We start from the raw sequence: 24,483 nt of genomic DNA, 5'->3' as shown, positions 1-24,483 counted from the left end.
TAAATGTTTTATAGAATTATATAAATGCTGATTGTGACTATCCACATGTCCGGCTAGATTTAAAATCTTAAGCCTTGTGAGGATTTTTTCTCAAAACCCATGCCCATTTCACCAGAAAATGAGTATTGTTGGTTCTGCCCCAGGTCCATCTGTTTTGAGAATCTGCAACACTCATGTCCTTACCTTCAAGGGTTAATCTTTTAAGGATCTAATTTGTCGGGAACCTTGTTGCCGGAGAAAATCTGTATATATTAAGCATAAATCGGCTTTTGCTGATTGAACTTTGTGCAGATGTTCATGAAGGTAAAGTCATGGCCAGATGTTGGCCCTTGGATACACTTTTGACCTGTTTCTTAGAAAATTAAACGCGAACATGCGAATTGTTATATTAAAATTGGCTTGTTCGAAGTCCTTTAAATACTTCAGGTTTGTGGATTTAGTAAAACTGTAAAATCAAATGTCACTAGCAGTTAAAAGAAATTACAATAAAAAATATTCTGCTGCTTGTATACATAAGCAAAAATTGATTTTTATTGAGAAATGTCATAGTTCAAGATGAATGAATTTAGAGAAATCTAAAAATGCTGACACTGATTGCAGTAACAATCGTGCCTCACAGTACAAAAATGAGATTTCCATTGGTGGTGGGATTTTATTTTACCATGTCCACAGCTGAAGAACCACGCTTCTTGCTGGTGTAGTAAAAAATTCACAATTTTTGAATGATTCATTGTAGAACAGCTCTAGTCAGGACCTCTTGATGTCAGCCTTCCTCACAGCACTCTACAAACTTCTTAACAGCTCTTTTGGCAAACCTGACCTTGCCACGTGCCTTCACACTGGAGGTATACTCGTGGGATTTCAGCTTGGAGTAATAGTCTGAGAACTTGTTGTATAAGATGGAGATGGGCATGCCGTTCAGAATGATGCCGAACGAGATGCAGGCAAATGCAAAAATTCTACCCAGGGCCGTCTCTGGAAACATGTCACCGTAGCCCACTGTGGAAATACTCACCTGCAGGGCAAATAGATGACACCATTTACATGCAAGTAATCATATGCTTAGTGTATGGGGGAAAACATCTGATATGAGCAAAGGGTTGCTAATAGAAATGTGTTGCATAGATTGCAAGAGCTAAGCCTTAATACCCTCGAGAGGACATGTTTAATAGCATTACATTATAACGGCACTGCTTGGCATTGATCAGCTGCAAGCTGCCAAGCAATAAAAGGAAAACCCCTATGTGCATACTTCCAGCTACAAGGTAAAAATGTTTACTATCTTAAACAATGAACTACAGGGAATTTCATTTAATCAATATAGTTGCCTCCTGGAAAGGTCAATGTGAGTACTCCAATTTCCTTTTTCCCCCCCAGACTACTTTTGATGCTCTGTGAGCTGTGAATTCCCACAGAATGAATAAATAATAATAATAATAATAATAATAATAAATACTTACAGCTGCCCACCACCATGCGTGAGGTATGCTAGTAAAGTTAGTCTGGTGGACATCATGCTCTACAGTGTACACCATGGCAGAGAAGGTGAAAATTCCCATTGCGATGAAAAGGAAAAGGCAGCCGACTTGCTGATAGCATTGGCGGAGAGTGAAGCCGAAGGCTCGCAGTCCAGTGGAATGTCGGGCCAATTTCAGAATGCGGAAGATCCTCATGAGACGCATGATACGCAGCACCTGTCCCAATTTCCCAACCCGTCCAACCGTCTCGATGTCGCTGCCATGCTTCTCAATGTCCTCGTCTTCAAAGCACTCCAGGATCATCTGGAGGTACAGTGGGAGGATGGCGATCAGGTCCACAGCATTCAGCATACTCCTCCCAAAACGTCTGAGATCTGGCGTAGACACAAGCCGGAGAAGGTACTCCATTGTAAAGAATGCAATGCAGAAGGTTTCCACATACTCAGCATAGGTTTTCCCACTAAGCTGGCCACTTGGCATCGTGTACTGCATCTCCTCCACTGTGTTAAGGGTCATAGCCACCAGAGACACCAACACAAACAAACTGGAAGCTACAGCCATAAGTTTGGCTGTGACTGAAGAGAAAGGTTTCTCCATCAGGTTCCATATTTTGCGACGTGTATGCCCGAAAGCCATTCCTCTGAACAGCTCTTCGTTTTCCTCCACCTCGATTTCAGCTTGGAGCTCACGCTGCACTTTCAGCTGCTCGTTCAACTCGTCTTGTCGTTCTTCAAACGAGATGCGGCAACAGCGGTGAGTGTTCTTGATTCGGACGCCCCAGTAGTTGATTTCCTCTAAGAAGTTGCGAGGACACAACTCATCTTTAATCCAGAGAACCCCAGTCCGGTAGAAATTGAAGATGATGTGAAAGACATCAGGATCTCGGTCAAAGAAAAATTCGTTATTCTGGACAATGTAGTCATCGCAGAGGTCAAGCTTTCTGTTGTGGTCTGTGTAGGTGGCAAGACGACCAATTCTGGTTTTGGGATACTTGGCAGCCACCCTGTAAGCTATCTGGTAAACCTTACCACCTACATTGATGTTCAGCATGTAGTTTTTAGCTGGAGACGATATCTTTTGAGGGGCTGGTAAAACCTTGTCATCTTCATCGTCATACTCTTCCTCGAGGTTATAGATATCTCGGCTGAGTTCCTGCATTGAATTCCATGGCTTCAGCCAGTTTTGCTGGGCAAATGGCAGCTCATCCTCCGCCACTGGATCGCTCTGAGAAAGCGCTGTGGCCCCAAGCTTGTAATTTGGGAAAAGGCTTCGCCTCCTTCCCTTAAGCTTGAACATGGTTGTCATTTCCTCTTAACCAGTCTCACTGAGTATTGAGCATGCAAGATCAGTGCATGTCTTTAATACCACCCCGAGAATGGGAGTCCTTACATACACCAGCAGAGGAGGAAGCAGCAGTGACTGTATAATGTTGCTGACTGAGAGGCTCTATGCTTAACGGTTTAAATACTATTATCCTCTCCCTACATTCCCCACCCCGATGTCTTTCATTTGCCTTACATTCACAAATCTCTTCCACAACAGACTTTAGGTATTATCCAATATGCTGGGCGTAAACACTAATAAGGTTCTCACTCTTGTTAAGCTCCCATACTGAATATGGACTCTGATTAGAGGTGCTTCACTCCATTAGAATCTTGTTATAATGTTTAGCTTATTTCAAATAGTAATGCCAAGAACATTGGCACCCTACTACTAATGTACACAAGCCAACGGCAATGACGATCAACAACTTGTGTATTAAAATGCCTTTAAATGTCAAGTACATTACTCTAACCTGTAATTAGCCCGATATCATACAACCTTTCAGGAGTGTTACGTCCACCTTAATGGAAACATTTCATTTGGATTTATGAACTTCCTGATGCAATGGCAATTTTTCCCCCAGTGTTTCTCAACAATTCATCCATTTCCATATCTCTTTCAGCAAGGAATTACTTTTACAAATAACGTACAACTGACCATTTCCTTTTATTTGAAGTATTTGCAAATTTCCTCGATACAGAGCATTTACTCCTTCCTGTACAATGCTATAAAAAGGTTACAGGAACAGCACAAACATAGAAAATAGTTTAACAAACCTTTTTTTTTTTTTTTTTTTTTTTAAATACATTTTAAATCTACCCCTGGTACTATATACCCCACCATAGCAAAATTGTCAATTGTATACAATCTTATTTACACAGGACATGACCATTTGACCAAAGTGCTTGGAGAATCCTGATTACTCTTTAAGTTAGGGATATTTACAGCATTTTACAAACGTTCCAACGTCACTCCTCTTATAGAGTTTAGTTTTCCCCAGGATAGACATAAGAAGCATGATAAGAATGTGCTTCTGGAGGTAAATATTCCTCAATGAGAAAAAGAAAGAAAGAAAGAAAGAAAGAAAAGAAAAGAAAAGAAAAGAAACTCACATTTTCAACATGGCTGCCTAAAACTTCAGATTTCATCTAAACATTCATTCGCCCAAAACAAACTGTTCAACAGCACTGACCACGTCCAAATTCTTGGTCTCTGGTCCAATTGTTCGTCTCCTCAAGAGTGAGAGCTGTCGAGTTGGTCAGTCACTTTGCATGGACCAAGATTGTGGCAGAATCAGTAAAAGGCCACATCCTCAGTTATATAATGCTTTGGGCATGTTTATTGTGAGAAGGAAGCAAGTCGTCATATTTTTCTCTCTCTCAAACACACACACACACACGACACACACACCACTCCTAAGAAACAATGGAGAAATGCACTTCGGAAGGCATCTGACTGTCAGCCTGCTGGAACAGCAGTGTTTGGTGAGAGTCCCAAGTGGACAGTTCATAAACAGGAGCAGTGTAGAGGCATGGTTATGGCATGTCATCTTCTGTGTTGACTATAGAAATCTGAAATAGAACAGACATTTCCAAACCAGTTAAAATGTGATCACAACAGCTAGGTGATGTACATAAACACTAATGAACAATTTTGACTGATCTGTTTACACCTTGAGGTTTTATTATACAGGAATTAATGGGACAATTCAGACAGGATAATGTGTGTACTGTGCCCACATTTTGATGGCTAGTATAACTATTGCTAAGTGTATTCGGTGACATACAAAAAGGTAATTCTCAGTAATTGTTTCTTTTCAGGGTTGTAAAACCTAGAGACATTGCTGTTAAATCTAGTCAAGCTTGAATAAGGCTTAATGCAAGAATATCCACCACATCCACGTATATACAAATGCACTTTTATGTTTCTGTGGGTTAAACACCAATGAGTCACAGCTATCTATATACTGTATCCAGAAGTCCGAGACACCAAAAGTGGAAATGGGTGAGAGACGGCATTATGTGAAATGTGAGGTGACTATGTGTCGGAGGAACCGTGTGATGGTTTTCACCCACTGTGGTTGGTAGATATTGCGCTAGCTAGTGTGTGGGAATGGGAAAATTACATAACTTGGTGTAAATGGTCTTTTAAAAGTCTGTGAGTGTCATTCCTGATGAAAGTTGAGAACTTTTTTTAAACATGTCTTTGACATGGTCAACTAGAACTCCAACCAGGTAACCAGATAAAACTGTAACCAGGACACTAGTTTAATCGTAAAATAACGGTCATGACAGATGGCATTTCGTTGCTATGTTCCTGTACTTTGCAATGACAATCAATCAAGTTCGTTCTATCCATCCATCCAGATCGCATTTCTAATTTTGACGATGAATAAAATTACTCACAGCAGGATACGTGTGTCCAACTGAGGCAGTGTGTCTACTGATGTCAATGTTTAGGTCTTCCTCTGTAGTCTTCAGATACACCGGGTTGTCAAAATTCATGCTCTTTTTATTCTTTATCTGCCAATTCCGCCACATTATGTAACCACCAACTGCAGTCATGGCCAGCAACACTACCGACAAGAGAGCGCAGGTCACAGTGGAATATAGAAACGTATAGCAGTTCCTTATATAAAGTTTCAAATAGTGAGAGAAGAGTAGGAGGACTTACACACTGGCAAAGCCGCCCAGGCTGCAGCTGATCCCTTGGCTGATTTCACCTCATGTATAGCAGTGCTGAGATTTCTTTCTATATGGATAGATGGAAAATTTGTCAAGTTATACACGGCTCAGTGGGGCAGCGAAGAGCACATTATACATGCTAATTCATTCAGATAAGGACTTGACTGCTAGGGAAAATGAACAACCTAGGATGAACGCAACCTAAAATGAAACCTAAAATGGTGATTAAAAGCTTAGAGATGACATTATAAGGGGGAAGGCTAGAGCCATGCATTAAATGAAAATTATAAAGAGCACACAAGCATTTCGAAAGACAGCCAACACCCCTTTCAGCAAACCAGGGATTTCACACTTGCCCTTTAGTTAATCTGAGCACAGGTATCTGCTGAGGCCGAAAAGCCCAACGCAATACAGGTTCTACTCTCCACAAACATGTTAGTAGTCTTTAGAGCAAGCACTCGGCTAAATGGCAGAGCTTATCAGTGGGCTCTGGCTGCACTGCGACCTTGGGTTTTGGGGTCTCTTTGAATGAGGGAGAGGAAAAAAGGCGTTTCAGTAGAAAAACTAACATTGTTATTTCTTACACCAATATGTACTGTAGGAAATGAATCAACTGATCTGACTGACAACCAGTGAAGTCTATGGGCTTCAAAGTTGGTCAAACCTGGGGAGTGTCTAAACACTATCTGAAACTAGGTCATAGCACTGTGCTAGATATCCAACAGGTCTATTTTTTGCAAGGTGACCACTGCTGCAACTCTCCCCTTATTAATCACAAGATTAACAGATGGTCATAATGAAGGGGGTATTGCATCACTTCAACTTCATTTAACCCCGCTGACCCACAATGTCATTCCAAAACAGTAAACATGTGGGTCCTGTTTGATTGACAGATGTTCCCACCATGTGCTACGAGACTACATTAAAAGCTATGAAGCCAGTTTAACTGCATGATCATGCACATGCAGTCTAAACACTTTCGGTGGGGAAACTGCATTACCTGGAGGATGTGTGGGGTGTACGAGCACCCGCCCTTCATCTTGTGGAACAGCTGTAGATGCCACTGTTACAAAAGAGCACAGTGATATAAAGCCATGGCCAAAGCCACCTAAACTACTTATTTAGGAATCATAAGGAGGAATAATCGGCGAAGAGTTTTAGCAAAAGCAAGCAGGGGGCTGAATCGAAAATATGCATGCACTAGCTATCTCTCCTCCATCACTTGATCACTACCAACCAGATGGATGTGAAGCCCAAGACAGGCTTCCTCCAAGCCAACCCCTGAATCTCTTCCAATGGATACATCACATGACATGAGCTATGGTTAGTGTGACTGGGATTGACGGGGGAACCACAGTAATGACAGCCCTCCTGTCCTTAACTCATGGTCATGGATAGCTGGAACACCTTTGTGATTCAACCTCACAATCTTTTAGCGAAAAAGTATCTGTATTAACAGTCTGATCAGTGGCTCAATAGGATGAATGGCTGGGGAATAAAAAAAAAATAGAAAATAGCAACACAAAGTAAAAAAAAAAAAGGGCAACACAGGAAGAAAAAGAATTGATTTGCTGCTAAACCATCCAAATTAACACTATAATCACTGCATGTCTTTAACGAAGCTTGGTTTGAGATGCACTAGAACGGCGTTCGGATTTTTGATGACATTAATACTATCTCCTAAAATGTTTAAAGCACCAAAACTCCTCTTTAAAACCATATTTTCTTGATCTAGAACGGTTTAAAGGAAAGCCTACAGACCATGTCTCTAAAAACATGCTGCAATTTTGACAGCTCTTAGCTGACCTTTAAGCTCAAGCCCTGATACTCAGATGTTTGACATTTACAGTGACTGTTTGGCAGAAAGCCAGCATGCTGGAACCCAGGTATAGCTTTCTACATGTTTACCCTCCTTTAATCTACTCAAACGCTGTATAAGTAACACGTCCTCACCATCTGGAAGTCATTGCACTCAAATTCTCAAACCAAGCGTAAAGGCAGTTACAAATGTGCCCATGGAAGTTATTTACTAGATGAGAAAACTATAGTTTTGTTCATCTAGGCTGTAGCTCAGAAGTAAAGGGCCCATGAAAGCTTGGGCCATTCATACACAATGGAGTTCGAGCTCTTTATCTTCATTTACTGAATGCAACCACGTCGAAGGGAACAGTTTACTGCTCTTGCATTCTTCACGGAGGCAATTAGAGGGGTCTCCTGCTACCATCAGTGTTGCATAGTAAAGAAAAGCCTTTCATTTTGTTTAAGAGCCATAAAAGTATTCATGCAGTGATTGTTGTCCTTAAAACCCTTTTCCTTAGTTCCTGTGGATTCCCCCCCTTAGAGATGTGCTGTTAGGTTTGAATGCCAAGGTCCATCGGTATATTACTCCACATGGCATATTCTCTGTGAAAAGAGTATTCAAAGGAGGACAGCCCCTGTCTAGCTTCGAGAGGAGAGAAAGAGAGGCACGGAGGGGGTGAGGTAGTGGACACAGAGCCTGAAGGGAGCCATCAAGCTGCACAAGCACAACATTTCAAACTGACACACACAAGAGGCGGCAATAAATGAGGCTTAAGACAACAAGGGGCAGGGGAATAGAGTAAAGTTTTAGCACATCACTTGATTAACCCTCACAACACCAGATACTTGCCTGGTCTGCACTGTAAGCCGTCTGAGGCCAGCTCCTGACCTTTGGGACACACACATGTATACTTGGGGGAGTGTTTGTTGATCTGAGGTGCAGGCAGGCACATGTAGGAACAGCCTCCATTTTCTATTTTCTCGTTGCACCAGTTGGTACCTACACAGAAACAGAACCCTCAGCTTGACCAATGGTCCCACATTCTCTCTGTTCGCTCACTCCTGCCTACCATGCCCAAATGCTAACGCACTTACCGGACAGCTGTACGAGTTCATGGTAGACAATGATGTCCTGTGGTTCATTCAGGTTGCTGGCTAGCATCACCACATCTGATCCTGTAAACTTGTTTGCACCATAAATAGCTTCACTCTCACCATCTGTCCAGAAAACTCGATCCTGTCAAAGCAGAAAAGGTGAGGGCATTGAAAAGGTACCTGCCAACTAAAATGTCTCAAAAGACGTGTAGCTTTCATGATGGTTTTCAGAAATAAAAGTTAGCATGTAAAATTAAACAAAAATAAAATTATGTATATATTACCTGGAACCATTAATAATAATTTAAAGGTACATAAATAGATTGGATCAATATAAATAAAATAAATAATTAAAAGGTACAGCAGATAAACATTCCTAGTTGAACCACCCCAGCACCGAGGAAAAGTACAGTTTGTGTAGATCAATTACTAAAGCCAAGTCTGTAACACCTTAAAACATACAGTATAAGATGGAATGCTTTTTACCATGCAAACCTTACATGGGGTTCACACATTTGCTCTAGAAAACCACACTATAAATTGGATATTTATTCATATTTAAAATGGAGGGAAAAAACATGCTATGTAGAGTGATGAATCTTGAGGAACGAACATACAGGACGTGATCAGATCCAGAATCTGAAGGGCATCCCCAAATCCAAGCAAACCAATTCAAGGAAGTGCAGGGAACTATTAAAATGGTGCAAAAAAGGCTGCTCAATTATGAGGCACTACAGAGAGGCAACAAATAGAGAATTGAGATACCTCAAATACCGTGAGGGCAAAGGGGTGAGCCAGGTAGTCTTGGGACTGCAGGACTTTTTTCCGGTTATCTCCATTCAGATCCACACTACACAGTGAGTGCAGTTTGGAATCCACCCAGTAAAGTCTGCTTTTGATCAGATCTGTAGAGGCAATACTAGTCAATATTAATTTCCACAACAGGTAGCTTCATGAACTTCAAAACCTTCATTAAACCAGTACTTACCAAGGGTAATACCATTGGGCCACTGAATGTCTGTTTCAACTAGGACCTGTCTGTCTACCCCGTTCATTCCAGACTTCTCAATCTTAGCTGGTTCACCCCAGTCAGACCAGTACAGGAACCTACAGTGACCGAAATACAATGTGTTAAATAATCAAGCAATGAGAAGCAAATACACCCTTAAAAAAGAAAAAAAAAAAAACTACTCCTCAGTAGCTGTATAAAAGTCACAAGCTGCAATTTCCTACTGAATGAGTTTGAATATTCTAAATATATCTGTCAAAGTTGCCAAGGTTGTGCTTTATCTGCCAAACTGAGCTAATTCTATAACAAGGCTCCAGGTGGAAAAATGCCATGGGTGGCATTTTTGGGGGCTGGTCAGCAGCTTTTTGTTGTTAAGTGTTCTCTATTTGCTCAGACATAGGCTTGTGCAAACAAAGGCATAAGTAAATGGGGACAAATTGCAATTTCGTAAAGAAAGGAAAAAGAAGATTTATGGAGTGGATAATAAACAATAATGATTATAAAAAGCTGTACTGCTGGTAATGCAAATGAGAAATGTTTGTGGACAATTATTTCTAAAGCAAAGACTGAGGGGAAAAAAAAGGAAAAATATTTCAGCTAGTTTCAGGTATCTGGACTGAAAATTTTAATAGACCCAACAACCCTGGGCAAGGCATCATATTTACACATTATATTTACCCAGAAAGAGGATCCACTGCGATGGAAGCTGGCTCCTTTAGGTCCTTGTTGAACAAGACTTTCTGCTTCGTGCCGTTGAAATTGGCCACAGCTATCGTCTTACTGTCCAGGTCTGACCAGTAGATGTTCTTGTAGATCCAGTCCACCGCTATCCCCACAGGCATCTGGACATCAATCACTTTGGTATGGCTGCTTGTGTCTTCACGCTTGTCCAGTGCTGTACTGTGAAAAACCATTAAAACAACATGATAAATTCATTTAAGACTCAATTTAACCATGGCAAGGTATTTCAACATTTGCCATCCACCCAGAAGAGGTAGCCTCAGGGTGAAGCAGATACCTGAAGATGGCTTTCTGTCCCAGGTCAGCCCAGAAGATCTTCTGACGGTTGAAGTCTGCATCCAGGGCCACAGTGTTGCGCAGCTGCTCTACTATCTGTGTGTATTCACGCCTTTCCAGCCCCAGCTTTCTGATATCTCTCCGGTTTGTGAAGATCAGAGAAGGTTCTTTGCCTGTACAGCAGAAGATGGAGCTAAAGGTCTGCAGTTTATGAATACTGAAGTCCAACCAAGGTTTGCTTAGCCTGTCAGGACTATGTATGTGTACATGTATACCACTTGACCTAGCAAAAAAAAAATCTGTACTGGAGATAAACTGGCTGCAGGCAAAAACAACCTTCAGTTCATCCCATCAAGGAAACTCGCACACTGAATTCTAAGGAGCCTTGGCAGCTCAGTTGCTCAATGATTTATTCTTCAACATTAACACTCAACACAATTTCACCTACCTACAGCTTTACACACTCCTGTGCTAGAGTTCATCTGATAACCCTCATGACACTCGCATTTGTAGCCTCCTTTCAAATTGATGCAAATCTGACTACAGATCCCAGGATTCAGACACTCATTGATATCTGCAAGGGAGGAAGAGAATGCTGAAACATTTTCACGAGCAGCTACGTCATTAATCTGAACAACGTGTACGGCTGCACGCACCACCACAGGTTTTATGATCGATGAGCTGCAACCCAGGCGTGCAGTCACACTCGTAGCCGACCACCAGGTCGCGGCACAGGTGCGAGCATCCGCCATTGTTGATGAGGCACTCGTTCAGATCTGAAATGAAAAGCAAAGCCAGAGAAAAGAAACACGCAAATGTTCACTATTTTACAGGCAAGCGTGTGCGGAAGCAGATAGAGCAGACTAAGTCCTTGAGATTCTCAATGAATGAGTCACACAGCAAGTCAATATTTGCTTTGCAGTTGAAAAACGTTTCACTTTTGTATCCACAACGTCAGGACAGAATTAGAGAAATACGACTCAAACAAAGCTGACAAAGAGAAAATAGGCTTTCTCTAGAGAAAATATAATAGACCACGTACTATATCCCACATTTATCATTTACACAATAACTCCATTGAACTGCCGTCTCCAAGTGGACCAAATCCATGCCTGAATTCCTCACAACGCCTAACAGTACTTCCACACCCACTTTACAGTTACTGAATATGCCCCTTTATCTGCAACTTTCAACCCTATTTACAGTCTTGACCTTAGATCTAAATGCAGCCATTTGTTCCTATTGAAACATGAACCAGTTGAGCATGATTCTGCACATCACCCTTGCACAGGGCCATACTGACCTTCCCTGTTTGGCTCCGGTGTTTAGTATACATGCTGCTCTAGCAAGCACACCATCATAAAAACCCCAATTAAGGAAATATCTTTAGAGAGTGGTGTTCATCCTGCCAGGACACTTCCAGAGACTTGTTGAATCCATGCCAATGTACACTGTGTTTTTTGCCAGCTCATTGTGGCCTAACATCTTTAATTTGTCACAGCCTGTTTATATATTCTTTATATTCGATCGACGGAGATTATACTACAAGTTTATACAGTCAACTCTGCCTTTTTGCATATGGATTAAACCCCCAGCATGACTTTCCACTTACTGCATTCTTTAATTGGTTCATCGCTCCAGTCAGTGCAGTCACGGACTTTGTTACAGACTTTGCTGATCTCGATACACTCCCCGCTCCGACACTTGTACTTGTCTGGGCCGCTACACTGAGTCACTACACCAGCAAAGGAACAGAAAGAGTTAGTTTAAAAATCACTTTATATACTCAAACGATACTAAAGCAAACAACACTACATTCCAATCCAATACACAGTGTGTCAGAGACTGAAACCCTGAAGGTAATATAATCAACTCCAACATTCCTACAGTACTGGAGGAAGTGTATATTGACTCTGGATTTGACCTAATTTTCTTACAACACTTCCTGTGACCTAATTTGACACAATAATGTGTCTATAAAAAGGTTTCATGTGGAACAGCTAGAGAGATTTGGAAAGGACTTCAGTGGCCTCACAATTTTTGCAGTTGTCTTCATCCGTGCCGTCGGCACAGTCCCGGAAACCGTTGCACTGCCGGCTACCATGGATACAGCTGCCGTCGTCACACTTAAATTGGTCCGGGCGACAGGAGCGAGGAGCTGCAGGGGGAATGGAAAAACAGAGTCGAGTCACCTTACAGGCTAAACCATGCAGGAGAGCTGACCTCTAACTACACGCCCCACACACACACACACACACACCCACCCACCCTCCTTATCTGCTTGGCATTCCTCCAGTTTTGGCACTTGGCCAACAACAGTAGCTGATTTTTAACCTTGCCTTTCAGTAGGAGTAATCCCACACCCCTGGAATCCCACCCAACAGCTGTGTAGTTTGATAACAGATGACATTACAATGGTATCACTGTAACCCAGTATAACTACTTCACAGTGCTAGCTTTGGGTAAAACAAACTATAACATTTATTAAAAACTGCCATTCAAAGCATAACCCACTCACGGCAGTTTTTCTCGTCGCTGCCATCTTTGCAGTCGGAATCTCCGTCGCAGCGCCACTTCCGGTGAATGCACTCCCCTGAGCCGCACTGCGTCTCGCTAATCGAGCATTTCGCTGCCGGTGTGGGGTTCTTCCCACAGTGCAGGGGGGACTCATCCGATTGGTCCTGACAGTCGACGTCGCGGTCACACACCCAACTGATAGGAATGCAGGTGGTGTTTCCACACTGGAACTGGTTAGCGTCGCAGGAGGAGGGGGCGCAGTCTAGTTCATCCGTACCATCACCGCAGTCGTCCTCGCTGTTGCACACGAAGTTCTGGGAGATACAGCGACCACTGCCGCAGGTGAATTCCAGAGGAGAACAGGTGATGTTACCTGAAGGAAAAAATGTACGCAAAAGGCTCTGATTAAACAAAAATGCACACAGCACAGATTCCCAATCCTAGCCCTGGAGTATTTTCCATATTCCCATCGTCACAGCTAATCACCAGTACTTTTTGAGTTGAAGTGGGCGTGTCAAAGCAGGAAAACACAGACACGTGCAAGACAGTGGGATCTCCAGGACCAGGACTGGAGACCAGTGATTTATAGGAACACATTTTGTCTTTGTTGCATTGCATCAGCTACATAAACAAGCCGAGAAACACTGGATTATTGAACAGTGAAACAGTTTGCTAAGCTGTGGCTGACTCACCCTATGCCACATGCAATAAAAGACTACGCTTGCATCATGACACCTGGGGCTATGTACTCCAAGCAGGTTCCTCTGAAACTATTACAGACAGTTAATTCGTCACAAAACCTACGCCAAGCCAGATGCTGACTCACCGCAGCTCGTCTCGTCTTCTCCGTTGTCACAGTCTCTCTCGCCGTCACACTTCCAAGACACAGGAATGCACAGTGTAGAGCCGGTGCCACAGCTAAACTCATTCATACGGCAAGTTCTGCTGTCTGAATGAAAGAGCGGTGAGTTAGGACAAAACATGCTATATTAAAAAGGTTATGAAATCACTGTACTTAATCCTGAGAGAATTATTCAGTAACATTTGCATTTTTAGACAAATGCCGGGCTTGGAACGTTCCTAAGAACCAGTAGAACTTGATGAATTTGTTTACTTTGGGGGGGAAAACAAAAGAGTAATTCTGGAGTCTATTCTTTGTTAAGCAAAAGGTTAAAGGACATATGCTTAATATCAGCGAAAAAAAAACAGACTCTGCCTGACGCAAATCTCTTCCGTGACACGTGTAGAAACTTCATGTAAACAATTACTTCACATGATACGAATCAGACTGTATCCTTTGGAGACAAGAGGCTCCAATATTAAATAATACAGCCCGAGTCCGAAAATTACAAACAACGAAGGAAGGTTTCTGAGCTCAAATCCTAATGACCAAATATGGGTATTATATATTAATAACCACAACCGGATATCTGCAAAAGGTCACCCTTCTCAGGGCAAGAACCCGGTCACAACAAGCAAGAATCAATCTTAAACAACAAAACCCTATAAACAGGGTCAGTGTTCATTCAGGACACTCCTTCTCAAAGGCATGATCTCCAACACGTACACAGACAGCCACATGCCCAAGCGCACACACTGTACCATTCCATGTACTTCTGACTTTAAGCAGCTGGTCAAACAAGAAGGTGTTATGGATGCCTGCCACATGGAACAGCACGTCCAGCACATAAAAATACCTTGCTGGATTGTGCAATATTCCAAAACAAAATACAATGGATCGGTTTGGATCACATGTGGAAGCCGGCTTTTTAAGAGGATGGCTCTAACGTGTGATTGTAAGCATGTCGATATATTTATTTAGTAAACCCAGAGGTCGAACTTATATTATAAGGAAATATATTGAAAAACATATGGAGAAATACGTTTTAGCCAATCAATGAAACCCATAGCTTAATTAAGGAGGACACAAAAAGACACTCCTACAGTTTAATATTCATTTTTTCCCTTTCAAAGAAAGTCCACAGATCTTGCTGTAATGTTAATTTCAAAATGCTGAAACATTCATACACCAAATAAGCCTCTATTTTTTATTTTTTTGAAAAAGGGGTGTGTGATGAAGCTTCCTGAATAAAACAGAACCTTTCTTTCTTTCCTTCTTTCTGTTTCTTAACACCATGCCAGCTTCTATGGCTATATTCGAATAAAACAGAATCAAACATTAACCACACGGCAATTTTAGTTTGTTTTTATAATTATGTTCCTACCATAAAGGGACAGTTAGCAGTCACGACAGAAACTTTAAAAATAAAAATAAACGCATTAATATAAACCTTTGACTGGTCTGCGGTTGAAAATTTATCAACACATTCTCACCAGATTCAGCAGCATGGTCATATATAAATGCTTAAAAATGTGTGCTTCAATTTGCAAATCTGATTATTAAAATATCTTCAATCCAAAAAAGAATGGAAAAGTGGGATGATGGGCATTTTATGAATGAGGATCTCCCACCCGAACTGAGCTCCTATCCCTACAGATGGACACGAGATATCTGACCTTCTCGCTATGCCTGATTAAAACAGCTGCTCGTATTTCTCAGCGAGGATTGATTGAGTGCTTTGTAGCCAGGTCTTAAAGGACAACACATTGGAGTTGCAGAGAGAACTGGGATGTAACCTGACCGGACACGTTGACCAATCCTGCTGCTGTTACCATAACTGACACAGCTGCTGAATTCGGGTGAAGGGACATCTGCAGAGTGACGCATTTGGAAGTGCAGCAGATGAGAATGACTCAAGGGAGATGGCGCTTTGCAGAAAAGCAAAGACTTTCAAAAATAATTTCCGGTCACATTTCTTCCTGACTCATTCTCTCTCTCGACTCCACCCACTGACTGAACTCCTACTCTTGGAATTTGTGCTATGGTTTCCAGGACACAGACTTCAATAAACTCTGGTCAGAGACGCTGTCAAGGCCACCAAAATAAATCTATTTTTGACAACTGCTCAAAATCATTTTTGTGTATTCCAAAAACAATGAAAACGACGTTAAAAACTATTTGACTCACGACACACGTCTGCGCTCTCGTCCGAGCCGTCTTCGCAGTCAGGTTCTCCATCGCAGTGCCATCTCTTGGGGAGGCACTGGCCGTTGCGACAGATAAAGTCCTGGGCCGCACACGTGTTCCTCACTGCAACGGAGACGGGATTAAAATGGAAAAAAGTCTCAAGGGCTTACTTTTCAGCCTGCTTAAAAAGGGAAGTGTGTGAGGAAAACAGAAAAACAATAAGCTCAGCAAAAACTTTGCATCAGGTACAAATGCCATGTCCCAGAATAATGCCCCATAATATATCCTCTGTACTCATTTACTGCATTCACTCAGATATTCCCTTACACAAAACACTGATAAATGAAAATTCATAATAAAATCACATAATTACCAATAATCATGCTTTGGATAAATCACATTTATTTAAAACAAGAGGATTCTAGACATTTAATGATCATACTTTCACAGTTATCTGCACTATAAAACATTTCCATTTAACTTATGACCGATTTCTTCTAGCTTCTGCTTATACTTTTTACATCTATTCAGCTCCTCCTTCATTTCTTGCTTCATTTTTTCTAATTTTGTGATGCAACTTGCAGAGTTTTTAAGCGTTATTTCTGTGGAAACCACCTTGAACTGGCGAAACAAAAGGACAAGGTTTTCCTTTTCAACTCCTACCAGTGAAAACACATATTTAAAGAGTACTCATGTCTGACGCACATGAATCGAGGAGAGCTTCGGTTGAATACGTTATGATGCGTCCTGGCCCAAATCTGCTGTAATTTTTTTTTTTAAATATTGCACAATCCTCTGATTATTTTAGAATTTGCTCGATTTTCTGGAACTTTCTATTTACATATAGTACCTATACAGAGTATTTGCTTCATAGTCAGCCGTGACTGAACTGCTCAGACCTCTGGGACTGAATGTAGAATAAGGAAATGCGACGAAATTGCAAATATTTCCCCGCCAACTCTTACTATACACCTAAAGTAAATGTATACTATCGTCATGTCAACGGTCGTGCCCTACAAGTTCACAAGGGACCCCGTCTCCCCCTTGGCACTAAGCCCAACCCTATTATCAGTCACTTCATGTCCACTCAGTGTACAAGTGTGCTCTCCAGTGAAATAGGCTCCTGTGGCTACAATGGCCAGAAGTGCCTGAGGGCTCCCGACACATAAATTAGCATGCTTACCACAGGACTAGAAATTTACACTCGCTGGGACAGACTGTGTAAGAGAGCACACTTGGGGACCATCGTGCAGGAATGATAATGATTGGAACCTTGATGACTTCACTGTAAGTGTTACACTAATAAATTACAGCCTTCTCACTCATATCTATGCCAACCCCTCCTTCACACACACACACACACACACACACACACACACACCGTGCTTCCCCACCCCCAAAGTCTATGACCCAGTTACCATAGATACAAGGAGAGCTAGATCATCCAGAAGGGGACCTTATGGCTCCCAGTGTGTAATCATGCAGATCTGTAGCATAAAAGCCTGGGTTCTGTCAATAATTTAAGGATCTGAGGCACTGAGCTTTTTTCCCCCTATCCTTTAAGTTGAGCGACAAACGTCAATAAGCCGCTGGGAAATTACTTGATAAAATGAAGCGTTCCAAGTCCGCTTCCTGTAGGTTTCACACAAGCAGGTTCATTGGACTATAGCAAGTGTGCGGTTGTGCTTAAGCACTATGAATGTGCGGTCTCTCTCTCACACACTCACACACACACGTAAACAATGACTCACCACATGTGTTCTCGTCACTCTCATCAGTGCAGTCCACGTCACCGTCACACTGCCACACGGATGGGATGCAGCGGCCGTTCCCACATTGGAACTGCGATGGCTCACATTCTATTCGCGAGCCTGAGGTGGGAGAGTAAAAGGAAAAGTGAAAGTGACAATCTGTTACTGATTTAAGTACGCAAGTGTTCAAGAAATTTTCTAAACAAACTATTTTAAAAGCCTTAAGGTTAACAAAAAGCTATTATAAATGCCATTTTAAATAACTATTTAAATAAATAAATAAAATCTTCAGGTTCAGGTAACTAATCAGGTACAGACTGTTATTCCCCACTGCTCTACGCAGCACTAAAAACTGATCTGAAGCACATGAAAATCTCCAAAACCCATCATTTGCATTGCGCTTCAGTATCGCATGCTTATTTTCTCTTAAATAGTGTTTACCAGGATGTACCAATCAGCTACATTAAGCCCAAAGAAGAAGAAGTGATCATGTGATTTAAACAAGACATGCCCTGCTCATCCATGCTTTATCCAAGACCAAGCAACCGGATTAAGCAGGTGAAGATTAGACCCTTACTTTAACTGGTGCACAAAAGCAAACAGCCCTGTGTGAAAATGCCTACGTGCTTAGCAGCAGCTAATGTGTGTTTAAAAAGCTCGGACCCGCTCATTAAAGCTACGTTGTGATTACAGGGAGCCACAAGTTTGCTTCCACGTAGGTAGGAAGAACGCACAAGAGGATCTGAGCCACTCTCTAAAGGGTTGGAACTTTGGGAAGCATTATGTATTAACAAGTTGCTTCTGGTCGCATTATTGCACTTCACTATACAGAGTACTATCCACTATAATTGCACTATCCGGCGTCACACCGATGGGAATGGGTTTCTTTTTGAATCTGGTTCCTCTCGAGGTTTTTTTCCTCGAATCGTCTCAGGGAGTTTTTCCTCTTCCCTCCTTGCTACTTATACCAATAAAAGTTAATTGAATTTGTTCCAAGATAACGTCTAATGGAGAGCAATCCCGAGGAGCAGCAACACTGCAGTATTTCGAATTCTGCCTCATTTCACATCCCGGATTCAATTAATCAACTAATTACAAACAGTTTCATTCAATAAGGTAGAAAACAACCCAGGCATGTGGCGCTTCGGGAGAGGACTTTGTTCTAAGGGTTCTACAATGTTCTACAAAAATTAAGTGAATACTTGGACTATTGAGCTGAAATACTACTGTAGCACCAACAGCCAAAGATGTGTTCAAGTGCACTGGGAACTGCAGCTGTCCACAGCTGGCCAGCCTAGCATTCCCTGACCACACATCCTCTCCTTGGAAACAATGCAACACTCATGATAATGCGTGACATGCTGTTTGGCCTAATCAAGTTATGCAAAGATCCGTCTGGATCACAGAGCAGGCGGCTGGCACTGCCAGTCAGAGTGAAACCTCGAGTGAACCCCAGGAAACGAGAAAACGGATGGATTCGGTAAACATACTGGGATGGCAGGATTTTATTTATGTGCACATGATGTTTGGAAGGAAATCACTTTCACTTGGCAGTGGAAAAAATCCTGAAATATATAATTGTGCAGATTTGAAGGAGGTGCATCATGCTGTGCTAAAAATGAGAAATGAATCAAATATTTCCCTCTCCTTAGTTCATTTAATAATAATTATAAAAAAGCTGATCGCCACAAAGACCTTCATTCTCATTAATTCATTTGTTTCTGTTTAATAACCGCTTCTTCTGGGTAAGAGTCGTGGTGGACCCAGAGCCTATCCTGGGTACAGTGGGTGCATTGCAGAAACACCACACCCCTGAATGAGATGCCAGTTCATAGCAGGACACTCAGACATTCACTGACACACACACTCATCAATCCCCATAGAAGTGTGAGAAAACTAAGGGAAACCCACATGGAAACAGGGAGAACATTCAAACACACCACACAGTGAGTAAGTAACATGTCTCAGCTCAGGATTGAACCAGGAATCTTGGAGCTGTGAGGAAAACCACTGTGCTGCCCTGTTCTGCTACATGACCAGTAAAAATATTAAGTGAAAGACCACAGTAACCAGATTTAACTCAAGGTGCTTAAGAACAGCTAATAATTGTGTCATGAGAATGGAAAACACAACAAAATATCCCCCAACTGCCTATACAAATGCATGATCTAAGGTATAAAATAAGCTCATAACCCACTATATAGCACAGGATAAGTTTAAGGATAGTCAGATGGTGGATATAGGCTTCCTGCGTACTACATTATCTAAAACTGATATCTTTAAAACCCCAGAATGGACATATATTACGAACAAATTGGGTCAGACACACTGCAACCAACATACATTATTTACTTTCCTTTTATTGATTTATTAAACTTTAGCCTACTTAATGAGCTTACGAATGCAAATAAATGCAATGTCCCACTCTTTTCTTTTATCATGTCTTATAGCTTCTTTATGATTAGAGTTCTGAATCTGTACGATTAAAATGAGCAAAAGAGGCTAATTCTTTCTTTACAAGGCCTACCTCTAGCACCAGCGTCGGATCAGACCATGACGAGCCAAAACATTGTGAGCCTTTTAGAAGGCCATGACCCTGTATGAAGAAGCTACATAGCACAGCCTCGGCATCAAAAAGAGATATTTCACCCAAGGCCTAAGATATAATCATTAGCAGAAATGGCTTAAAGGGGAAAACAAGCCTTGTTAACTCGCAGAAGAACTCCTGAATAACCCTTTGCTCTATATTTTATTTTTCAGACATTTTACCAATACCCTGATTCATCAGTTCACACTCATCACAACAACTGTTCATGTTAGCTGAGTAATTAAAACCATGTCACCCAAACATTTACTCATTACACCATAGTCATGGGACATTTTTGAAAGAGACAATGGAAAATTTCCACATGTCAACATGTTTCCGTCATCAGCCACCAGTGTAAAACCAGATACTACTGGATTGGACATTAAAATAGCATACTGACAAGGTGAAACCCGTTTATCAGCCGGCCTACACTGCTAATTCCTTTTGCCTTACGAAGCTGGCTTGTGGTAAAACAATATTTACCATGGATATTGCCATACACAACTAATATTGCACTGGATCCTAAAGATTGCTTTCCTTTTATAGCATCAGATTCCGACTATAAAGGCACTGGAACACAGCTGACTAGCTGAACAGGTGTGTTTAAACAGGACAGGATGCTAAATTCAGCAGTGTGATGTACCTTTAGCTACCTTCTGAAGTCTGACACCTCTGATTGAAATGAACCCACATCTTTCTCTGGATGAGCAGAACAGACTGTTCGCCCACTTAAAGTAAACCAAGCAACACTCTCTAATAGCACCACGGCTAAAGGAACAGACAGAACGTAAAAGCCAAATCCGGGATGAAAATAAATTTCATGGGAGGAAAAGAGTATTAAACTGTATGGTACCTTTATTGTTTGTACCTTTGATGCACATCTTAGCCCTAAGATAAAGTTAAAGGACAGTTTTAAAGGAACACTGCTTACAGGTAAAAGATACAAACATGAGGAGTATGTTTAAGGAAACCACCCCTTTAAAGAGGAATGGTCCACTCTGGGAACCCTGTTTTTTTCCTGAGTGTAACCTTCTACCAGAGTTAACAGGTATGAACACTGAACTGTTTAATTATCCACACCAGAAGCTTGTAAAAGAGACAAGTCTATTTGACAAGCCACAACTTGGGTGCAGGCAAATCTGGTAATTCCAGTAGTTTTCTTGATAGTAATTAAGATCATGGCCTTATAAATAAAGTATACACACACACACACACACACACACCCCCATCTGGCACTGGGGGGATAAACCTGCTGTTCATTTGTTTCGGCTAAAATGTAGGCACTAGGAATGGAAATGTACACTTTACTAAAGATTGCAAAACTAGGCAACTAGTTTTGCCGTAACCACTGAGTTACAACCAGCTTTTTCCTAGAATAAAACGTTCATTTGGAATATGTTTCCTTATATATTCTACAAAACAATAAAGTTCTCATCATTCACAAAAACTAGATGAAAGATGATAAATTAATAGTAATATATAATAGTTATTTAATAGGATACATTTGCTGCAACAATTCAAGTAATTCAGACTGTGAGAAAAGGTAACAGGTCTACTGATTTAAAATAATCAAATGTTAAACGGTATCTTGTAAGAGATAAATTACACCATGTGATTCACTGTGCCATTTTAAAGAAACATGGATGCAAACTTCAGGTAAATTAAAAAAAAAAAAAAAACAAGCTTTAAGATACTTTGAAATACACCCACCAAGCATAACATTATGACCTAATATTGTGTTGGTCCCCTTTTGCTGCCAAAACAGCCCTGACCCGTCCTGCACTGTGTATTCTGACACCTTTCTCTCAGAACCAGCATTAACTTCTTCAGCAATCTGAGCAACAGTAGCTCGTCTGTTGGATCGGATCACACGGTCCAGCCTTCACTCTCCACGTGCATCAATGAGCCTTGACCGCCCATGACCCTGTCTCCGGTTCACCACTGTTCCTTCCTTGGACCACTTTTGATAGATACTGACCACTGCAGACCGGGAACACCCCACAAGAGCTGCAGTTTTGGAGATGCTCTGATCCAGTGGTCTAGCCATCACAATTTGGTCCTTCATCAAACTCACTCAAATTCTTACACTTGCCCATTTTTCCTGCTTCTAACAACTTTGAGGACAAAATGTTGACTTGCCTAATATATCCCACCCACTAACAGGTGCCATGATGGGGAGATCATCAGTCTTATTCACTTCACCTCTCAGTGCTCATAATGTTATGCCTGATCAGTGTATTTAAAAACCTGAAAATAATAATAATAATAATAATAATAATAATAATAATAATAATAAAACCAGTAAAAGAACTCCGTTCTAATGAGAGCAGCTGATGAAAGAATAAATAACAAAGACTACAGTCTAGTACACATTCAGCACTAAAATGTTGATCCTGGTTATAAAACCTTCAGTGCAAAACTAATGAAGCATCATTTGGACATCACGCATTTTCACAATTTTGCGATTGTTTAAGGACATTTCAGACAAAAGGGTGTACAACAATTTATTTGTATCCTATCTACCGTGTTATTTTTTTTTTTTTTAAAGGTCCTAGTCCTCGAGGCAGGTTTAAAGTGAACGTAACACTCTTAAGTGAAGTCACCTGTTTTAATGGCAATTACGCAATGTGTGGGTAATCTGCGCGCGCACACACACACGGCCCTGGACTACACTGTTGCATAGCGTATACACACTATTCCCAAAACACGCCGCCGGCTCGAACCCATGTCCAAGAAATGAACTCTTCTAATAAATAAATGAAGGAGAAGCAGATCATTACAACGTGCGAGTGGACATGAAATCAGCAGGTGAAATCCAGTGGGTAAAGTCCTTCAGGGTGCGTGATGATAAAAACGTGCAAAGCGGCACGTTGCTACCAAACACTTGAAGGAGGCCCGAGCGATCAGTGAGGTAGTCAATTACACAATGAAGGATCGGTTACAAAACCAGTATCAGGGCTAGGTTAGAAATAAACAAATGTTGCATCATGCTACACTTACGTTATGAATGAATCGATATGCCTGCCGCCTTGAATTCGCGTGCAGCTTCGTTGCGTACAAGCGTGCATTTTATTCCATTTACCGCTCGCGCTATTAACACTTACCGTCGATAAACCCGACCAGCTGGAGACACAGTGGCAGGAAAAGAAACCCCAAAACGCACAGGACCATTTCGCGGTTAAGTGTGTCTCGCTCGCGCGCGCACTCTCCTTCTCTCTATCTCTCTCTCTCTCCCCTTCTCTCTTGTGCGCGGATACCGCAGCGCGAGCGCTCAGCCGGTGCGCGAGAACAAAACAGAGGCAGAGGCTGAGCCGCGCGCTTTTATCTCATCCAGGCGTTCAGTGGCGCCGTGCTCGCGAGCGGCTCGTGCGAGCGCGACTCATCATGCCCTCTTAATTTGGCCGTCGGCGCGAGCGCGAGCCTACAGCAAATAAACCGCACCGGTGTGGCTGAGCGGAGCACAGGGCGTGTGGAGATTTTTTTTTTTTTCTTCTTCTCCTTCAGCGTGTCATTTTCACGCAGTTAACCCTTTCTCCACCACAACCGACATCATGCATTGCCTACACGAGTGTGTGCATCTATTATATATAATCTTAGTAATACAGACGGATCACAAATTCTTGTTTTAACAACAAAAAAAAAAGCAACGCAGTATTCAGCATTATGTTATATATCATATAGGATATAAACAAGGAACATAGTTCTATTCAGCATCTGAGGAGGAGAAGAGACACCCGGGTCTTGTGGCTCCACCTATCAGTGAGAGCTTTAAACTCAGTATTGGCCTGATTAATAAAGTGCTTCAATTCTATATCATTGAAATATAGGACACGGTGATTAAATGTGATTTTAATCCAATTGCAAAATGGATCATTTTTCCCCTCATAGAGATAGTCAAGCTTTGATGCAGACGTCGAGGACTGACTCTAGACCACAGTCCTAATCCTGGAGTATTAGTGTTTTCTCTGCTCTAACACACTTACTTTAACTTTTGTTAACTTTTGCTGATTTTGAATCAGGAGCAAGGAAAACACTAGTGTTCAAGACATGGGGTACTCCAGCACCATATAGTTAAGTGTAGTATAGTATATACACCAAACCAGGCATAACATTATGACTACCTGCCTAATAATGTGTTGGTCCCCCTTTTTGCTGCCAAAACAGCCCTGACCCATCCTGCACTGTGTATTCTGA

General features: G+C 41.6%; 2 protein-coding genes across 3 annotated transcripts; both read right to left on the bottom strand.

Annotated features, from left to right (window-relative positions):
- Positions 1-592: 592 nt before the first annotated feature.
- Positions 593-2,880, bottom strand: kcnv2a (potassium channel, subfamily V, member 2a). Its single transcript, XM_058411673.1, has 2 exons — positions 1,461-2,880; positions 593-1,015 (listed from the first exon to the last, which is right to left on the bottom strand). Exons 1-2 carry the CDS (start codon positions 2,781-2,783, stop codon positions 764-766), a joined length of 1,575 nt encoding a protein of 524 aa, XP_058267656.1. The 5' UTR covers positions 2,784-2,880; the 3' UTR covers positions 593-763.
- Positions 2,881-3,448: 568 nt separating this feature from the next.
- On the bottom strand, positions 3,449-23,769 carry vldlr (very low density lipoprotein receptor). 2 transcript variants are annotated; one of them, XM_058411665.1, is made up of 19 exons: positions 23,394-23,769; positions 17,703-17,822; positions 15,952-16,074; positions 13,750-13,872; positions 12,925-13,296; positions 12,442-12,564; positions 12,019-12,141; positions 11,063-11,182; positions 10,855-10,980; positions 10,408-10,579; positions 10,068-10,289; positions 9,369-9,487; positions 9,146-9,285; positions 8,381-8,522; positions 8,136-8,285; positions 6,486-6,548; positions 5,475-5,552; positions 5,207-5,376; positions 3,449-4,372 (listed from the first exon to the last, which is right to left on the bottom strand). In XM_058411665.1, the coding sequence occupies exons 1-19, from the start codon at positions 23,458-23,460 to the stop codon at positions 4,337-4,339; spliced, it is 2,589 nt and encodes an 862-aa protein (XP_058267648.1). In that variant the 5' UTR covers positions 23,461-23,769; the 3' UTR covers positions 3,449-4,336. The 2 variants fall into 2 exon arrangements, with proteins under 2 accessions (XP_058267648.1, XP_058267649.1); XM_058411666.1 differs by lacking the exon at positions 6,486-6,548 and having other exon boundaries at positions 5,475-5,548; positions 8,132-8,285.
- Between the last annotated feature and the right edge of the window lie 714 nt (positions 23,770-24,483).

Source organism: Hemibagrus wyckioides, linkage group LG16, assembly GCF_019097595.1.
Source record: "Hemibagrus wyckioides isolate EC202008001 linkage group LG16, SWU_Hwy_1.0, whole genome shotgun sequence".
Lineage (NCBI taxonomy): Eukaryota > Metazoa > Chordata > Actinopteri > Siluriformes > Bagridae > Hemibagrus > Hemibagrus wyckioides.
The sequence above is the reverse complement of the archived record's forward strand: the minus strand, read 5'-3'. Positions and strand labels throughout refer to the sequence as shown.

Bases quoted from the DNA above. Each gene is read 5' to 3' on its own strand.
- kcnv2a (XM_058411673.1), bottom strand. From the start codon at position 2,783: ATGACAACCATGTTCAAGCTTAAGGGAAGGAGGCGAAGCCTTTTCCCA. The intron at 1,016-1,460 runs GTAAGTATTTAT...TTTGCCCTGCAG, and splicing joins ACGCATGGTGGTGGGCAGCT to GTGAGTATTTCCACAGTGGG.
- vldlr (XM_058411665.1), bottom strand. From the start codon at position 23,460: ATGGTCCTGTGCGTTTTGGGGTTTCTTTTCCTGCCACTGTGTCTCCAG. The intron at 13,873-15,951 runs GTGAGTCAAATA...TCTTTCATTCAG, and splicing joins CGAGAGCGCAGACGTGTGTC to ACAGCAGAACTTGCCGTATG. The intron at 8,286-8,380 runs GTAAGTGCGTTA...GTTTCTGTGTAG, and splicing joins TGAACTCGTACAGCTGTCCG to GTACCAACTGGTGCAACGAG.